General features: G+C 34.0%; 1 protein-coding gene and 1 long non-coding RNA gene across 3 annotated transcripts in view; one reads left to right on the forward strand and one right to left on the reverse strand.

The window, feature by feature from the left end:
- Positions 1-2,862: 2,862 nt before the first annotated feature.
- The window catches only part of LOC125877221 (cyclin-T1-3-like), a 557,390-nt gene continuing 539,103 nt past the window's right edge, over positions 2,863-21,149 (reverse strand). The window contains exons 1-7 of one of the 2 annotated variants that reach the window (XM_049558565.1): positions 7,057-7,235; positions 5,920-6,210; positions 5,669-5,750; positions 5,124-5,258; positions 4,866-5,041; positions 4,603-4,754; positions 2,863-3,678 (exon numbers count right to left, since the gene is read on the reverse strand). In XM_049558565.1, the coding sequence (XP_049414522.1) occupies positions 3,152-3,678; positions 4,603-4,754; positions 4,866-5,041; positions 5,124-5,258; positions 5,669-5,750; positions 5,920-6,122 (1,275 nt within the window). In that variant the 5' untranslated portion in view covers positions 6,123-6,210; positions 7,057-7,235 and the 3' untranslated portion in view covers positions 2,863-3,151. Of the gene's footprint in view, positions 3,679-4,602; positions 4,755-4,865; positions 5,042-5,123; positions 5,259-5,668; positions 5,751-5,919; positions 6,211-7,056; positions 7,236-21,149 lie in introns of those variants that run through there. The other variant, XM_049558566.1, reaches the window with a different exon arrangement.
- On the forward strand, positions 3,676-5,607 carry LOC125877225 (uncharacterized). Its single transcript, XR_007447592.1, has 2 exons — positions 3,676-3,984; positions 4,586-5,607. It is a non-coding gene; the product is annotated as an uncharacterized LOC125877225 (long non-coding RNA).

Genomic DNA, 21,149 nt, shown 5'->3' on the forward strand with positions numbered 1-21,149 from the left:
AAATGATATGAAAGCATTTACTTCCTTGAAAATGTCCTTTTTGGCATGTTTTTGCATGGTCTCCATACTTAGTACTTAATTGTGCTAACCCCTTTCTTTCCCTTTTTGGACTAAAGTGTAGGGATTTGGAGATGATGACATGTCATGGCTATTTGATAGGTTTCTAAGTGTTGAAGATGAAGACTTGGTGAGTCCTCATATATTCAAGGACAATACCCTATATGTTCTTTTATGTCTTTTTAGTATTGTTTAAGTTGTGTATGGGATTGGCCCCGAATTTTGTACTCTAAAGTATTAGATGGTTTTGAAACATCATGTATAAAGTCTAGAAAGTCTTCCGCTTGCTATTGTTTTTTTTTTATGAAATGTTTTCTTGGTAAAGAAAGTTTTTAACTCCTTATGGTTTTAGTGTCTATGCGATGAATGAATGCTAAGAGGCTTGTATTAGACCTCTTCGAGGTCGAGTACGCCGGTTACGACTAGGGGGTGATCCCGGGTCGTGACAAGACGGACAACCAAACGAAACGTGTCAACACCCTACTGGAGTGCTACTTAAGGCACTACGTAAATGCGTATCCTAAGGACTAGGCGAAGCTCCTAGATATGGCGCAATTCTCTTATAACTTGCAATGGAGTGAGTCAATCGGGTGCACCCCTTTTGAGTTGGTGACAGGCCAACGGCCCCAAACTCCACACTCACTATCGGCCGCATTTCAAGGGAAGAGTTTGGGTGTGTACCATCTCACCAAGGGATGGGAAGAGTAGCTTGACAAAGACAAGTCCTACTTGGACAAGGCAACCAAGAAGATGAAAAAGTTTGGCAACCGCAAGCGTCATCCCACAGACTACAAAGTTGGAGACATGGTCTTGGTGAAGTTCAATCTAAAGACAGTTCAAGGCACTAAGAGGCATTCATCAAAACTTAGTACGCAAGTACGAGGGCCCGTTCAGGATCGTTGCCAAAGTGGGCAACATCTCTTACAAGGTGGAATTACCTTCATATTTCACGATCCATCCGGTCTTCTATGCTAGCGTGCTTAAGCCATACCATGAAGACAAGGGTGATCTGAGCGAAACCTTTCAAAACAGTCACCGATTACTGTCACTACCTCGCATGATCGGGAAATTGAATCCATTATTGACTATCAAGCCAAGAGAAAGCGAGGTCAACAATCTAGTGCCATGTTGCTCATTCATTGGAAGGGACAATCTCTGGAGGAGGCCACATGGGAACGATACAAAGACTTGTGGCAATTCAAAGACCGAATCTGGGAGTTCTTACCGCGGCAATGCGCTGTGATCGTTGCATCATTAGGTGGGGGAGAGTGTCATGAACCGCCACTATGTCATTCCACTTAGTCATAAAATAGAAGTATAAATGAGCTAGCCTAATGGGTAAGGAGCTAGAGTCTTGGAGAGGTTTGTGGAAGACTCTAGAACATTCTAGATATTTTCATGGAAGGCTTTAGAATTCTCTAGGCTCGTCGAGAATTCTAGAATATGGACTAAATTGTAAATATTAGGGACTTGTGTAGTAATTTTTATTTAACACTTTGGCTCCTAGCTAGAGTGTAGTATAAATAGAGCGGCTCTCATTTGCAAGCACATCAAGCAAGTTATAGGCAATCTTCCACAAGCAATACGAAGCCTTCTTTAAAAAAAACTATCTTTGTCTTTCTTCATTCTCTTAGTGATCTTAGTTTCAAAGGGCTTACTTGATCTTACAAGATCGTGAAAGATTCGTGAGTAAGTTGTCAAGTGCTGCACAGAGCATTATTAGAACTCTAAGTCTGTGATAGTTTCAACAATTTTTAAATTATGTTGTTCTTCTTTTTTTCAATTTTGAGACTTGAGTAGTACCCTTCCCTCATTTTTCTCTTGTAACGTCTACCACTCAATGTTGCAATCAATAAGCTAGTCGGAACTTCAGTGAACCAATTCATGAAGAAATGTACAGCCAACACCACCTCTTTTCAAAATATGTTTTACTACACCTTTGACTATTTGCCATTATAAAGTCCAAAAAGTCAAGAAAATATGCCATTACAACCCTATGTTCTCTACCCCAAAAGTATATATATTTTACAAAACATGTGTTCTCTTTCTTATCCTCAACATTTTTTAATTCCTTACAAGCCAAATAGACCACATGCATGATAGTCCTCCAAATTTGTTTCAGCTCTTCTCCAACTGGATTTTTACTCGAATGATCAGTAATGATTTCGCCAACAAAAATGTCAATTGCTTGTTGCATTTCATTTTTCTTAAATAGAGCGTTCAGCTCAAGATAGAATATGCAATGATTACTTCCATAGTCGGTCATCACTTGTTTACTCATTAACCCAGTAAATATGTTCACAGCAAAAAGAATTGTTAAGTTTACATTTTGTGTCTTCTATGAGTACATTAACACTGAAGTGCTTCACAATTACAGGGTAGCAAGAAAACAAACAAGAAACAAGTTAACCACTTGAAGTAAGTATTTCTTTCTTCGCCTATAAACAATTAAGCAAACCAAGCTGCAAAAATGTGCTTATGAGAGACCCAAAGTCTTGTTTGCTACTTTTCGCTTACCTTCCTCCAACAATGCATTCCCATTTTACATCCTTACAAAATGGTCCCTTTTCAAAAACCGTGAATTTGATCTGCAAGCTCCTTTTTGTCAGTTCTCTTTCTTTTTTGCCAGAGGATTAATATTGTGTGACCCTCCACTTTATTATCTTATTCAACGCGTAGCTCAGCAAATATGTATTTTACCCTCTCTTTCTAGGGCATAACATCTTTAAACAGTTAAATTTTCTACTGAGCTCAAAAAGATGTTAAAAACAGTGGGTTTTTTTTAGCTTAGCATGTAAACTGGACTTGCATAAAATCATACCCTTTATATAAAAAAACATCAAGGCATGAAGAACCAATATCATGCACAGTAGACCCTGTATTGGAGTCCATTATCTGCTAAACAGGAGTTGAACCAAGAGAGATATGTTACCATAGCTGGTAAACAGTTTCTGAATTTCTAACTTCTTAGCTGAAAGTTTTCACATCTGCACCTTCCTAATTTCAGCGCATCATATAAGTGTGATCATGTTTTCCTTTTCTGCTTATACTTCCACAAAAACTATTTCATCCAATGAACAAGCAGAAAGTGACACTATCCCAAGTTTTCCAGCTCTCTCTCAATCCAGCCCTCACTATCGATCTCGTCATACATGGCTGATTTCTTCATTGAACTCTGCTCCAATTTCCGTCTCTTCAATCTCTCCTTGATTCGATCAATATCAAATTTTCCATTGTGATCACTAACAGAGACAGTATGGCAAATTTCTTTTCCGCGCTCATTCTTTAGTGGCTGACAAAGACCATCCTCAACTGCACTATTTGCACTACCACACTCACTAGTCTCCCAATGCTCTGTCTCCTCTTTGACAGTGTTGATGCTGTTGCAGGATGCTTTCTCACTGAATTTGGATGTCACAGATGTAGATGGTCCTCTAGTCTCCACCAATTCCATATTCCTGGAATCTTGTGCAACAACTGACACACTTGAGATACAAGACTCTGCAATGCTTGATGTTGCCTTTCCAGCAACAGGTTTTAATTCAGACAACTTGCTGGAAGTGGATGGTATTACTTGTTTCTGATTCTGCTCCAGTAACTGAAGCATCTTTTGAATAACCTCTGAGAAAGAGAAAAAGGAAGAAAAAGTGAGGTGCCGAGTAATCAAGGTCATGGAAGAGCATAACAGGATGGAAGGGACACATTTACCCAAGAAGAAGGGTTAGTTTTTCAAAAAAACTATACACAAGGAAACTCAAACAAGGCAGAAGTAATGATATCCCACAAATAAATGAATAATGGATTATCAGTTGTTACCCAGTGTAGTGAACATCATAGTTTCAGGACTTGTTCATTTAAAGAAAAGGTTGACTGCAAACGAGTCTTCAGTACAAAGTAAGGTCTCTCCTCTTTTAGTGCTCAGAAAATGTAAGGGATATATCCTCTGGTATCCCATATATCAAAACAGTCTCGCCACATGACAATTTTAGGATTGGTTTCAATTACCCAAAGAGCAAGAATAAGGAAGGGAACATATGATATTAAATTTAAGGAGATAGATGAAAAGAAGTACTTTACAAGATAACTTTTTTGTCCTCTTTCCCTAAGAGATGCTTTCAGTATATTATTGCATAATCACAGAATGTCTATCAGTTACATCTGTTAATAACATGTTTTTTAACAGGTACATCTGTTAATAACATTAGTTTTACATGATTGAAACTTTACTTCACAAGTCTTTGTCCAACTATATCACGATTACAAAAACAACACTACATTTCCTATATGTTTTTTCTCCTAATTGATGAAGACATTATAAAATTGATCTAAGTGAACCAAATGTGCACATTTTGCGATCTAATTTCTGGATTGTTAGTGAGAAACAGCTCCGATATTCAATTTGAAGCTCTACCATCCGCAGATTCAGTTGTCTCTTCTTAAGAACTCACTAGCATTATTATGATCTTAATTTTACGATGAAGATTTCTTCATTACTTTTAAATAACATAGAATTGTGAAAACCCTGTAGGTAATTATATAACATACCTTCTAACTGCTTCGGAGCAACGTCAAATTGCATCCACCAGGGATTCCCTTTTTCGGCAGGCAATTTCACCTTCAGAAGTTTAGCAGCAAGGAACATGGAACCAGCAGCGACATAATGGGGCTTATACTGCAAGCACAGTGTTGTGCGAATCCTACCAACCACATCATTATTAATTTCTGGCGTTTCAAAATTGGAAGTAAACAATAAGTGCATAACATTCTACAAATTAAGAACCATCACCATTGCATGAAAAGATACTAACCAATCATTCACAAAATTCCAGGCTACTTTGACCATCTCATTGTTAGAAATTTCCAACCTCTTCATAGCACCAACAAGTGCCTTGTAAGGATGTTCGATGTTAAGATCAAAAGCAACTGTCACAAGCAGCATTCTCTCACCAGCTACAACAGATTCCTTTTCCTTATCATAAATATCCTTATGATATGAAGCAAAGACGTTAGGGGAAAAAGTATAGAAGCTAGCAGGAAATAACAAAACTGAATATTTGATAACACACCTTCTGCCTGATCCTCAGTGGAGCTGATGGATCCCATTTATATACAAGCTTGTAGGAAACAACAACAAGATCACTCAGCCAGCGTGGTGTTTCTTCAGCTTTGCCGGCAAGGAACATGCTCACAGTTGCGACAATCTGCACAGAGTGCAGTGCCACACCAAAGAGTGCATGATGAATCAAAAGACAGGGACATACTTAATGCAATGCTTTAAGCCTCATCTGGCTTAAAATTATATCTGAACCAATTTCAGTTAGTTTGTTTATCTACTACTTTCTTGATCAAAAATAAATAAATCCAGTTAGTCACAAAGGTTAACTCCAGAAATTACTATGGGAACAATTGTACATTAGCTATATATTTTACTTCTCGTTAGAGTTAAGCATAACTACACAATGTTATATCCTGTCAAGCAGCTCAATTCCCAGTTTGACAGTACAAATATTTTAACAGTCTGCAAGACATTAACCATACTTAAAAGAAATGATCGGTAAAAAACTGTGTTTTTCAGTAAATGGGGAATACAAGAGTCAGAAATGACTTCTACCTGCCAGTGGTTCTTTGCATGAGATTGGCGCATGTAAAAGCGATGGCACAACATCATTGCAGTAGCTATTGTCACTTGAGGCCTGAAAAAATTAAATGTCCAACAACCTCCTATGAGAAACTGAGCATACACCAAGTTGCATGAGTTCTCTCAGAAAAAATAAGGGAATGAGAGAAAGAGGTGAATCAAAAGGATATGGTGTCGTGCTACATGTAGATATGAAAATTTTCAATAGAATATAGAGATCTTACACTTTCAGCTCTATCCCAAGCTCTTGCAGGAAAGAGCAGTACAACTTCCTTAGATGAGACTCTTTTTCATAATCAATCCCATCCCTTCTTGATGGAGAGTGATCTTCTATTTCTTCTGTAGTAAAGTACCATCTCTGGGTATAAGACTCAGATTTTTCTTGAATGTGCATACTAGATGGGTTCTCAGATAGTTGTTGTGACATGCTCTTTCCCTCTTTTAGCTATCAGAGTAGCGGAACAGAATTTGGCAGTTGAATAAGTTCTTTGTTCCAAATAGATAACCAGAATATTCTGCAAGTATAAAAATATATATTTTATTAGGAAGTTGAATCCTTGCTATGTTTAAACATCCATTCATAGAGACAAGAACTTGCAAGCCAGTTGCATTCATGGTCAGCTAACACTTGATGGCTATGCCGTGTTACTTATGAATATCTTAGTTTTTTCTACTTTTCAAACATGGAACTCTATTAGCATGGATATCAACATGAACCGTAATGAAATCATGCTTAGAGACTATTTACAATGAGTAATACTACCAGGTTTAACATAAACAGTTGAAGACAAAGACTGTTTATAGTTTAATTACCGAAATTTGTTTTAAAAAGAAGTGAAAATTGAAATCACCCTCAGAGCATTTGAAAGTAGCATGCATCCATTGGACGGGTTTAGCATAGAAATTGAATAACCTTGTCAGATTTCACCTTAGTTAAAAAGTACTCTTTTACTGAAAAACTGATCCCAACTAATTAGAGATCACATGAAAGAAAGATTTCTCAATTATGACAATTACTTGAATAAATAGATTTTGGTGAAGGCTAATTTAGTAGACGCACACGAGCCTCGAATTCATTAACACATAGGAAATAGCACAAACTTCAGAATGATCCTTGTAAACAACTCTTAATTGTCTTGATCAATTACACGACTCGAATCAATTCTTTAAGAAGCTTTTCAATCCAACATACTGCCCAAAAAAAGATTAAAAATTTAAAATAGAACAAATTCGAGCAGGCCAAAACAATAAACAAGCACAAATTATATTAAAAAGCCCTAAATCAACAAAGATCGATGTCAAACAATTCACATGCTTCTCCACTTCATACAGAAATCTATAAAAAAAGAAAAAGAGCAAACCTGAAGAAAATTGAGGAGAAAGCTTGGGAATCAAAGTCTAAGTTGCAATTTAGGGCGTAACAGATATTCAATGAGTTGACTCAGCGATATTTAGGTCTTCTTGTCTTTCTCTGTGTTAGCTTTGCCTTCAAACAATTGCCAATGTCTGCCCTTTTCTTTATCGGGAAATTGCAATTTTTATATTAACCTTTCTTTCTTTTTATTTAATCTTTTATTTTTTTTCACGGAAAAAAAGTCTAAAATGCTCTTAAATTATGCTGAATGAATAAAAATATTATAAGTGTTGTAAAACTTAAGAACAAAAAAATAATATAATAACGAAGACAAGAAAAATATAAGACAAGAGGAACAATATAAGATAACTTTATTTCTTTCAAGTGTTCACCAAATCTTCAAGTGTATACAATATGAACCCTTATACTTCTATTTAAAATGTAACATAGAGGCATACAAAAGGTTGGTCATAAATATGACATTAATCATGAATATAATGGAGGAGGTTATCGAGGTGTAAGGTTACAAGAATAATGGTTATAATTAACGGTGGAGGTGAGGGAGGTTATGATTATCTTCATAATGGAGGAAAGTAATGGAGATGATGGGTGAGAGAAACTTCTTCGTGTAGTGGACATCCACACTATAATATTTTATAACACTCCCCCTTGGGTGTCCAAAGATAATATGTCTCGTTAAAGCCTTCCTAGGAAAAAACCTCGTGGAAAAAAATTCCAGTGAAGGAAAAAGAGTACACATATCTTTTAATACTCTTTGAATGTTGCCTCGTTAAAAACCTTACCAGAAAAACCCAATTGGGATAAAACCATGGTTAAGGAAAAGAATACAACGCGTATTTTTCTCCCCTGATAAAAACTTTATTTGATATCTCGGAGACGATGCATTTCAATCTTATATCACAACTTCTCAAATATTAATGTTGGCAATCCTTAGTGAATAAGTTTACAAGATTATCACTATAATGGATCTTTGAACGTCTATCTCACCATTTTGTTGAAGATAATGTGTAAAAAAGACTTGGTGAAAAATGCTTTGTCCGATCTCCTTTGATTGAATCCTCCCTTTAATTGAGCTATATATCATTTTCGTATATGGTGGCTGGAATATCCTTTTCAAAAGAAAATGACATATTTTCTGAATATGATAGATCATGATTCCAACTAAACACACTCCTGATTTACTTCATAGATCAATATTATTTCCGCATGATTTGAAGAATTGATCACTAATGTTTGATTCTTTGAATGCCAATATATTGTTGTGCCTCCATATGTAAACAAATAGCCCATTTATGATTGAGCTTTATGCGGATCAAATAAATATTCTACATCATAGTCAAATAGCTTTTGACTCGTAGATTGATCATTTTAATTTTATTCAAGCTCATCTTTTCTTCTTATGAAAGAAAATCACACATCTTCTATGTGTTGAGTCACTTGATTTTTAGTTTCTTGGCATAACTTGAATGATAATATGACAATCCATTCACATAAATTCGTTGTGTATATCAAATAATCTTCTAGCATTTGCATAGCCAGCAATCTGTAAGTGCACCAATTGCACTAATACATGACATTTCAAATCATCTTCATAAGGGTCGAAAAGATTCTTTCTTTGTGTTAAGCAATCTCTAAACCATTGGGTAGTCAATGGAATTGTTTTAAGACCTTTTAAATTATTCAAGAATTTTCATATAACCTTCATCGTCTAGTTACACATGATAATCATTCATTATAAATATTCAAGTTAATATTCAAGTATTTCATTTATTGCCAGACTAAAAGAAGTCTCATTGCATCCACCACTCTTCATTTAATAATGTCAGGATTTTTGCGAAAATCCTTTATGCCCCGAGGCACAAACCGTTATTTATATCTTACGGTTATACTTTCGCACAATGATTCATTTGTACTCCACTGACATATATTTTGATCTATGAACTATAAGTTCAAAAACATCACTTTTCTAAGTGAAACAAAATATACTTAAATAGTGTATTTTATTTGGCCAATCATTTATCTGTCCACACTATATGACAGATTTGAATTTAAGATCCTCGTAATCATTTATAGCATTGAGTGCTCATATCAAAGATCCCGTCGACGGTCATTTTGATTCGATTCCAATACGACATAACTTATCGAGATCTCTTCATTTTTCATCATTTTCAGGAACCTGAACCTTTGCCAAGTTTTTATGAAGTGTTATGTCATAGTGCTCTTTCAAAACACTTACCTCATTATCATGACCATTTTGATAATTTGTTCCTCTCCTTCCTCAAGGAGTTTTACGTTTAGAATCGATTGGTCTATCACGCTTCTGGTGTATGAACTTTGTCCTTCAAGGACTATTTATTGGAGCATTTGCAACTTAATTAAAATATTGGGTCATCAAATACATTTGGCAAATTATTTAAATATTTTGCAAATGAATTATCTCTTGAACTTCAAGTTCACATTTTTTTAACGAGGATCTAGATAATTCACCTCACACATAATTTTTAGCTGCTAAACATATCTCCCCCTAATGTTAGGAAATCCAACATTTACCCCCAACCTCATTTAGGGATCCATCTTTGTACGTGGTGGAACAATAAAATCATATGTGCACACATCAAGTTTTTAGATGGAAATTATTTGGTTCCTGACCCTGAACCAATTGTGAAAGGAAAACCTTGTTGGCTTTATGTGTACATGTTAAATAAACTCATCTCATACCAAATTTTATTTGAGAGATTTGTTCTCATAATCAATGGTCTAGCTATAATTGGAGGCAAATAATTTCTGCTAAACCAACCAGTATTATCAATATATTTTTATAGTTTGAAATTGTGCTCTTAATTTAACAATTCGAGCAAACAACATTGCAAAAACCAATTTGTAAGTTGATACAAATGCACCTATGACCATACCATAGATGCATCTATTAAATCATAATAGTAAGCGGTCCACATGACAGGTGAACAGACCCATATTCACCTTTCTATATGTTCCAAATCATTTCTGGGGATACAATCTCAACCTTAGTTGGTACATTGTTCATTTAATCATGAGAACAAGTAACACAAGAGAATTCTTGAAGAATCATTTATTTCTTCAAACATATAGTCACATGAATTCTCAATTTCTTTTGCATCACATTTGAACCAGAATGATCAACCGGTTATGCCACCTGATATTTATTCTAGTAAACTTCTAGTTTACTTTTGCATGTGATTACATCATCATGCCTATATTTGTTTACAACAAACAAGAGAAAGACGGGTTACCTTTTATGTAAATATTCATAACCCGCTTTGATTGCAGTAATCTAAAGATATTTAATCCTTCAATAATTTACAGTCTCAATATAATAATATTTTTCTTTTCAGTTCCTCTAAAACTTAAAAAGTTTCTTTTGAGACTTACTACAACCTCAATATTATGAACTATTTCCTTTTCTGGATAGTAACAAATTAGTCCTTTCGATACTCTTAATTAATTGTGTGTACTGCCAGAAATTTCATAACATCATTCTTATGGTGACCACCTCCTTCAAGGAGAAATTATTATTATTGTCATGGTTAAACTTATTAATGCAAGACTTATTTCTTGACAACCAATGACAAATTTGTGTTTCCACACAACAACATTTATTTTGGTCATAAGCACAACTTTTATACAAAAACATTAGTTCTTTCTTTTGTCCTCCAATAGTTTATAATAAAACATATCATAATATTTGTGTAGTACTCAAAGAATATAACCAAAAAGACCATTTATGTCAAAATATTTTATTTTCAATCTCTCAAACCTTTCGTAGAGGTGAGATGTGACATTTATCCAACAATATATGAACATGTCTTTATCCATACAAACACAAGTCACATTCTCTTCAAGAAATGACCATAACTATTTGTACATGCTCCATAAGTTTTTATTAGTCATATGTTGACATTATCAAATTTATTTAACCCACCTCAACATCACTTTAAAAGTACTAAATGTACTATCACTTTGTATTTCTTTATTTTGATGGAGGAATTACAAAACTTTTCAAATTTGAATTGCATCAACAATAATGTGCCCAATATCTTTTCATACCACTTTGATGGATAAAAATTACCTTCACATTTGAAGGACCATCTTAAGAAACAATGTGTCCAATAACATTTCATACCACTTTGATGGACAATATGACCTTCACATTTGAAGGACCATCTTAAGAACTCATAATGTTCTTCCTTTTAATTACAAAAATGATGATCATTAACATTTTACCACACTCATATTCATACATTCAACCACTCGTCATTTTTCAGACATATTATGCACTGCTACCACATTCACATAAGAGAATGAATCAAATTAATCAGGCAAATTTCATGACTTTCAGTCAAAAGTATACAACTTTATGTTAGTCATCATCATATCATCATTATAGTGCATTAGGACTTAAACCCAATGTCTTACCCATATAAAGACGCCTTTGGTCATAAATCAATGGGACTTGAACCCAACTTCTTATTATCATGATGCACCGAGACTTTACTTGATATCTTACCCACTTGGTGCGGTGAAACTTGAATTCACCGTCTTACCCTCAATCAATTTCTTAATAAACCAAATGCATTAGCAAAAAATAAATATTGAATACCATAAGTATAATCTGAATTTGACTTAAAATTGAATAAAAATGAACAAAACTAATTAATTAGAACAACATGTTAGAACCATATAAAAGTGCCAAGTTAAAATAAATTAAAACATTTTAATAGTCCCTCTCAATGTTGTTATGAAGATTATCATAATTTACTAACCAATTTTAAAATAACCACAAAACAAACTTTGTTAGTATAAATAATATAGAGGATATGAAGTGTACCTTGCAACCGAAGAGTTTCTAGGAAAATTCATAAAAATCAAGAAATACCTACCATTGATTCTTGACGGAGAATGAACAACTCGTGTTGATAACGTGTTGTAAACTTAAAAATAAAAGAATAATATAAAGACGAAGACAAGAAAAACATAAGACAAGAGGAACAATATAAGATACTTTTGTTTCTTTCAAGTGTTCACCAAATCTTCAAGTGTATACAATATGAACCCTTATACCTCTATTTATAGTGTAACATAGAGGCATACAAAAGGTTGGTCATAAACATGAAATTAATCATGAATATAATGGAGGAGGTTATCGAGGTGTAAGGTTACAAGAATAATGGTTATAATTAAAAGTGGCGGTTATGGAGGTTAAAGTTATCTTCATAATAGAGGAAAATAATGGAGATGATGGGTGAGAGTAGCTTCTTGGTGTAGTGGACATCCACACTATATTATTTTATAACAATAAAGTGATAGTTTGGTTAGTGAATTATTTTATTGACAATAATTTTGTTCAAAAATTTCTTTATGTTGTAAAACTAAATCAAAATAAGATAAGAAATATAGAATATGAAAGGAGTAGAAATAGGGAGACAAGAGTAAAGTTTTTCTTATTTTTCCAAGTATTCAGGTGTTTCCCAAACCTTCAAGTGTGTACAATATGAACATTTATGCCTCTATTTATAGTGTAACATAGAGGCATACAAAAGGTATGTTATAAACATGACATAAAACATGAATATAATGGAGGAGGTTATAGAGGTGAAATGTTACAAGAATAATGATCATAAATGTGGATGTTATCTTCATAATAGGGGGAAGTAATGTAATAACTTCTTGGTGTAATGGACATCCACACTATATTATTTGATGACACTCCTCCTCGGATGTCCATAGATAATGTGCCTCGTTAAAATCTCACTAGGGAAAACCTGTGGGAAAAAATCCTTGTGAAGAAAAAAGAGTACACATATCTTTTAATACGCATTATTTGTTGCCTCATTAAAAACCTTGTCAGGAAAATCTAGTGGGACAAACCTTAGTCAAGGAAAAAGTGTACAATGTGTATTATACTCTCTCTGATTAAAACACCACTTAGTCGTTTGGTAGGAAAAAAATAACGCAGAGATTGATAACGCAGGGATTAGTAGTGCTAAGATTAGTAATGCAGGGTATATTTTTTATCAAGTGTTTGGTTCATTGCTTTTGACCTCACTTGTGTTTGGATTAAAACTGTACAAAAAGCTTATTTCCAATTATACCCTTGCATTATTATGAGATTTTCTATTTTATGTAATCGATCAAGGTAGATAATTGCCTGAACAATATTTTTTTTTTTGACCTTCTAACTAGCTAGGAGAAACAATTTCGTTGTCATGTTTGCTATTTTCTCACTTGAATTATTTGAGGGTAAACAATTCTTATCTTAGTAAATTAATCACTTAAAAAATGTTAATTTTCAATTTAGAATAAATAGACCATCCACTTTAAAACTGAAAAAATGGTAAATAATAGTAAAATCTAATAAATCATCTACATTTACACATAAAAATTACAAGTTGTAGTTTTAATATGTATGCAATTTATAAATTATTCAAAATATAAATAATTAGAAACCACATATAAAATATTAAATTAAGATCACAAACGTCATGTGATGATATATTTGCTTTTTCAATTAGTAAATGTTAAAGAACTCACATTTTAAATATTGTATTGATATGTTTTGCATTTATTTATTAACAAACAACTCTCTCTAACTAATAAAATTTGTAAGCTAATTTATTTAAATAAATTTTCTAGTACAAATATAAAACATAAAATCAAGAAAATAAATAAAATGATTAAAATGATTTGAGGGATATTTTTGTCTTTGCATAGATTATCACATGGTATTAAATTCAATGTATTACTAATACCACCAAATGGAAGGTATTAGTAATACATCCGATAATACCATGTAGGGTGTATAACTAATTCATGGATTAGTTATACTTAGGCCCAAAAATTCTACCAAACATAGTACTAAATAATACCATACATAATACATGGACTATTTCTCCTAATACCTCCTATGAAACGACACCTTAATTTCTTGTGATGATGTTATCCAATTTGATATACCAACTTCTAAAATGTTGATATCGATAGTGTGTTTGTGACCAAATCACATTCAGAAATATGCTGCATTCTTGAACTCATTCTGATATATCATTTTATGATTCATCGATATGATGAGGCTTTGAGTTTAGCCAAATACATTCTTAAAAATTACTTTATTCGTGACCTCGCTATTGTACGTAAATTGCTCATTCAGCTTATTCATAGCAACAATCATGTTGTGGACACTTTCATTTGCAATTGATTGTCTTGTAGAATAACTTGATATAACTTCAGTGTGATATGACTTTCTCTTGACTATGATATAATTTCCTGAATATGATAGGGCATGATTCCAACCAAACACACTCCCGACTTGCTTCATAGATCAATATTATTTTTTGCATGATTTGAACAAGTGGTTATTAGTGTTTGATCCTTTAAATGTCAAGATATTGTTGTGCTTCTACATGTAAGAAAATAGCTCATTTGTGATCAAGCTTTATGTGGATCAAATAAATGTTCTGCATTTATATAATTAAATAATTTTCTTGACTCGGAGATTGATCATCTCAATTTATTGAAGCTCATCTTTTCTTCTCAAAGAAAATTACACATCTTCTATGTGTTGAGTCACTTGGTTTGTTAATTTCTTAGAACAACTTGAATGATAATATGACAATCTCTCCACATAACTTTTATTATGTAGATCAAATAATCTTCTAGCATTTGCATAACCAACAATCAGTAAGCACCAATTGCACTAATACATGGTATTTTTTAATCATTTTTCATAAGATCAGAAAATATCTTTCTCTATGTTAACCAATTTCAGAACCATTGGGTATCAATGGAATTGCTTTAAGACCTTTTAAATCCTTCAGGGATTTTATATAATCTTCATCATCTAGCTAGACATGATAATCATTCATTATGGATATTCAAGTATTTCATCTATTGCCAGACTGAAACAAGTCTCATCATCCACCACTGGAGAATATATCTCCATTTAATAATGCCAGGATATTTTTGAAAACCCTTTATGCCCAGAGGCACAAACCACACTTTATATCTTATGGTTATACTTTCACACAATGATTCATTTGTACCCCACTGACATTATATCTTGATCTCTGAACTATAAGTTCAAAAACATCACTATTCTAAGTGAAATAAAATATACTTGAATAATGTATTTTATTTGGCCAATTATTTATCCTCCATACTATATGACATATTTGAATTCAAGATCCTCGTAACCATTTATAGCATTGAGCGCTACTTCATATCAAAGATACCGTCGACAGTCATTGGAAACGATTCCAATACAACATAACTTAATGAGATCTCTTCATTTTTCATCATTTCAGGTACCTGAACCTTTGCCAAGGCTTTATGAAGTGTTAAGTTGTATTGCTCTTTCAAAGCATTTACATCATTATGATGATCATTTTGATAATTTGCTCCTCCTTTAGGAGTTTTGCGTTTGGAATCGATTGGTCTTTCACGCTTCTGATATACCATAGACTCTATTCTTCAAGAATTATTTATTGGAGCATTTACAACTTAATTAAAATATTGGGTCATCAAATTATTTGCAATATTTTGCAAATGAATTATCTCTTGATCTTCAAGTTCACATTTTTTTAAGGAGGATCTAGATAATTCACCCCACACATAATTTTCAGTTGCTAAACATATCTCTCCCTAATGTTAGGAAATCTAACATTTACCCCAATCTTATTTGGGGATTCATCTTTGTGCCTGGTGGAGCAATAAAATCAAATGTGCACAAATCAAATTTTTAGATGGAAATTATTTGGTTCCTAACCCTAAATCAATTGTGATGGGCGAACCTTGTTGGCTTGATGCGTACATGTTAAATACACTCATCTTATACCAAATTTTATTTGAGAGATTTGTTCTCATAATCAATGGTTTAGCTATAATTGGAGGCATACGATTTTGCTAAACCAACCAACATTATCAACATAATTTTATAGTTTGGAATTGTGCCCTTAATTTAATGATTCGAGCAACCAACCTTACAAAAACCAATTTGTAAGTTGATACAAATGCACATGTGACCATACCATAGATGCATTTATTAAATCAGAATAGTAAGCGGTCCACATGGCAGGTGGACATACCCATATTCACCTTTTTATATGTTCCAAATAATTTTAGGGGTTATAATCCCAACTTTAGCTAGTATAGTGATCATTTTATCATTAGAAAAATCTAACACAAGAAAATTCTTGAAGAAACATTTATTTCTTCAAATATCTAGCCACGTGAATTCTCAATTTCTTTTGCATCATATTTGAATTGGAATGGCCAACCAATTATGCCAACTGATATTTATTTTAGTGAACTTTTAGTTTACTTTTGCATGTGATTCCATCATCATGTCCTTAGAAAGGCGGGTAACCTTTTATGTGAATACTCATAACCCGCTTTGATTGTAGTTTTTGAAGATATTTAATCTTTCAATAATTTACAGTCTAATATATTCCTCCCAAACTTAAAAAGTTTCTTTTGAGACTTACTACAACCTCAATATTATGAACTATTTTATTTTCTGGATAGTAACAAATTAGTCATTTCGAAACTGTAACACCCCTCAAAATGAAGTAGGATAAAGTAGAGCCTCACATGGGTTTTATGTATTAATAACTTGTTAAAATAATGAATAATAGCCTTGTTAGTCAGTTTTAAAGAGTTTGGAAGTCAAATGTCAAGGGATGACCAAGACGTTCGAAAACTAGTCTTTTACGTGTTGGTGTGTTCTAGTATGTTGTTGATGTTTTTATGTGTTGTTTGGAGTCTAAAATTAGTGGAGATGACCCTAGTGTCTCAATAAATGTATTTAGGGTTAAAACGTTCGGGTACGACTCCCCGGGACCACCCTAAGGATCCCTGAGGAGGACCCCAACCCTTGGCCAAACAAGCTGCCAAGGCAACTTGAAGTTACTCATGGAGGGAGTATGTCCGCGTCGCAGACTAGCTCTACCAAGGGCCAAAAGTTTGGTCCGCATCGCGAACCTGTCGTGGACTCTACTGTCTCAAAATTTAATTTTCAGAAACTTATGGGAACACCTCCGCGTCGTGGACTTGTTTCTCAACGAAATCTGCGAAAATAAAACTTAAGTTTGGCTTGTTTAAAAGGTCCAACTAAGTGAGGGGTAGTTTGGGTACTTTGGGGAATTATTATAAATGGTTATTCTACCTATTTTAGGGTATTTTAAGTCGTTAAAACCCCAAAACCTAGAATTAGACCTCATTACCCAAATTGAACCTTCCCTCTCAAATAAATTCTCTCTCTAGAACTCCATGGAAGACATTGATGAAGCTTTATGCTAGGGGATAGGTTCCTACTGATTTCTCCTTCAAATTCCTAGGAAATTAATCATAAAGGTATGGGGATTTTATCTTTGATTCTCCTTTCAATCAAAGAGCCAAATCAAAGTGATTTCAATGTTTTCCAAAAACACTAAAAACCTCAATTTCAATTCTAAGCTTGGGTTCTTGCATGAAAGTATTTCAAATGATGATTTATGTTAATATTGATGGTTTTAAGATCAAAAACTCCATGAACTCTTGCATATCTTGAAATCCTAATTTTGGGTTTAAAGTGGGTCTATTGATTTTGAGCTAATAATGTGATATTAATGTGTAGATTGTTATGGGCTATTGATTTATATATTCTTCTATATTGAATTATGAGGAATTGATGGTCAATTGTGTTATATTGGATGTTGGCCTTGAATGGGCAATTGTGACCTAAGGCTTATGATGATGATGATGAAGAAGTTGTGAATAGATTATTGATTATAGTATTTTATATTATATATATGTTGTAGATGTTAGAATTGTGAGGTTTGATCCCTTTGAAAGTGGGGAGGTGTTTACTTTATAAGCATGTTGTGATCATGGCCTTGTAGGCAAAGTTGGATGATTGTTGTTTTGAGTAATGTTGATTATGTGAAGGTAATGTGATATGATGTGAATTTGTGTATGGTCTAAGAGCATGAAAGGTGACCTTGTGTAAGAGACTTTATGTGTTATGCTTGGTTGTTGTCTTCTTTGAATGACTTATAATGAAGGTGAGGTTAGGGTAGACTATGTTTACCTATTCTCACACCTAGTGAAGAATGAATGAAAGAATGTAAGAATGAATGAAAAGAATGGGAGTTAATGCTAATGAATGAAAGTTGGGTCTATTGTAAGGATAGTGTCATAAAGTACTCCTTAAATGAATAGGGTTCCTAGATGTAAGGTTTTCTCATCTTTGAATCCAAGAGCTTCCTGAATGAATGAGGGTTAGGATGGGTGCTGCTTCGTGAGTTGAGATGAGAGTACTTAGTAGCAATCCTTATCCCTAAATGAATGAATGTTGGGCTAGGATGGGTACTCCTTCGTGAGTTGAGATGAGAGTACTTAGTAGAAATTCTTATCCCTAAATGAATGAATGTTGGGCTAGGATGGGTACTCCTTTGTGAGTTGAGATGAGAGTACTTAGTAGCAATCCTTATCCCTAAATGAATGAATTAAATGAATGTCCAAACTCCATGGGGGAGTAATGTCTCGCACCAAGAGGATATGAAGATGGGTGGCTACTCCTTCGTTAGTTGAGATGTGAGTATTTAGTAGCAACCCTTAAGATGGGTGCTCCTTCGTGAGTTGAGATGAGAGTACCTAGAAACAATCCTTCTATCCCTTAACTATGTGCCCACGTAGGACTAGCTAGTGGTCTCTACCATGTAAAGGCTAAAAGAATGACCCTACCTTAGGCAAGTAGGGATCCCTCATCCGATAAGGGTATTACCGGGATTCCATGTCAAGCTCCATGTTCTATGTCGGTTAAGGCTCCTCCCCCACATTAATGAATGAATGAACTAGGGTATCTTAATGGTGTACTACTTAGGATAGGTGGTGGAATGGGACATCATCTAGACATTGCACTAGTAGACATTTAAGGAAGATCTTGGTGTGTCTTAGTAATGATAATGAATGAATGAGTCTCTTTGGGCTAATTAATGAAAGTGTTGGTCTTTGAGCATGCTAATGTGAATGTAAGTGCTTATGTTGAATTGAATGTATGTGATGATCTTATGTCATTAGTGAATGAAGTTGTCTAAATGCATTAAGTTGAAAGAATGATTTATGTTGAGATGTGAATGGAGCTTGTCTTGTGTAGCCTTAAGGATCACTTGGATGTGGTATGGAGAGGTAGTATGGGCTGCCTCACCATGTCTTACTTAGGTGAGTCTTGGGATGACATTTGATGAGTGTTCTAGTTTTATGAAGTGATTTGTTGGCTTATGTCCTTATATGCCTTATGTGATTAATTGGTGAAGGTTGAGGTATGCATGGTAAGTGCACTTTGTGTGACCTTAAGGTGGTGCCTTAGTGTGGGTAATGGTATGGGACGTTGCCCATACATTGCACAAAGGTATTGCTTAAGGGTTACTTAAGGTGGAGGTCCAACGCAATAAGGTAAAGGTAAATGGGTTATGTATGTTTATGAGGTATTGTGAAGCATATGGCTTTGTATTATTGGTTGTGACTTGTAAGGTGCCTATTATGTTGATGTTCATGAGATTTTATCAAAATGGCATGAAAGCATAACTTTAAAACAAATGTCCTTTTTAGCATGTTTTGCATACCTCATACTTAGTACGTGTGTTGTACTAACCCCTTTCTTCTATTCTACTACAAGTGTAGGTTGTGGTAACTAGGAGGGGATTGTGCTTTGGAGTTGCTTGGATTACTTCACTCTTCCAAGTCTTTGGTATGTCCTCAAGATTCGAGGACTATGTTTAGAAGTTTCTTAGTCATTGTAATAGACACTTAAGTTTCATTTCATTTGTAAAGGGTCGTGTCCCTTAGTACGTTTTAAGTTCTTGTCTAAGATTGGCTAAAGAGACTTAGTAGTTCCGTTTGCGTATTGATGTTTTCAAATGTTGTTGACTCTTGAAGTCTTATGGCTTTTATTGAATAAAAGTTTTAAATTCTTAGTGATTTTTATGATCTATGCGATGAATGAATGCTAAGGCATGTATAAGACCTCCGAGAGGTCGAATACGCATGTAACAACTAGGGGGTGCTCTCGGGTCGTTACAGAAACTCTCAATTAATTTTGTGTACTGCCACAAATTTTATAACATCATTCTTATGGTGGCCATCTCTTTCAAGGAGAAAATTATTATTACTGTCATGGTTAAAAATATTACATACATGATTTATTTCTTGACAACCAAAGACAAATTTGTGTTTCCACCCAACAACATTTATTTTGGTCATGGTCACAATCTTTATAGAAAATAATGATTTCTTTCTTTTGTCCTCCAATAGTTCAAAATTAAGCATACCACAATATTTGTGTAGTACTCAAAGTATATAACAAAAATGACCATTTATATTAAAAATATATATTTTCAATCTCTCAAACCTCTCATAGAGGTGAGATGTGATATTTATCCAACCATACATGAACATGTCCTTATACATACGAACACAAGTCAAATTCTCCCCAAGAAATGACCATAACCATTTGTACATGCTCCATAATGTCACAACTCAAAGTACACCCTACACGTGACATGGCGTATAGGACCCCGAGAGGCCCTACACAAGCCACTTAGCATACATGAACAAGATAATAGAATCTAACGAGTTTACAAGACAGTTTATATCATAAAGAGTTTGTCAAAATGAGTGGAAGTCTACACAATCTCAAAGTCATCTATTACATCAAGAGTGATTGGGACGTAACCTGTACATCACATACAATCTCAAGAAAAAATAAAGACAATAAGAAATAAAGGTTCGGTCCTTGGAACATAAGGACTCATCAATCTTCAATATCTACTAACTGATCCCTAGCCACGAAGATGCAAAATAGGAGCTTTAGACCCTACATTAGTGAAACAATGTGCAAGAGTATGTGTTGGTACAAAAATGTACTAAGTATGATAAAAATGCATAAAAGTTATGAAATCATGCTAAAAAGACTTTTCGTGATATGCAAAGACCAAGTCAAAACATAAGATAAGAGGGTTAGAAAACATAAATCATAATCATGATCAATGCAAGTAAAATCATATTTGA

This window comes from Solanum stenotomum, chromosome 9 (assembly GCF_019186545.1).
Source record: "Solanum stenotomum isolate F172 chromosome 9, ASM1918654v1, whole genome shotgun sequence".
Lineage (NCBI taxonomy): Eukaryota > Viridiplantae > Streptophyta > Magnoliopsida > Solanales > Solanaceae > Solanum > Solanum stenotomum.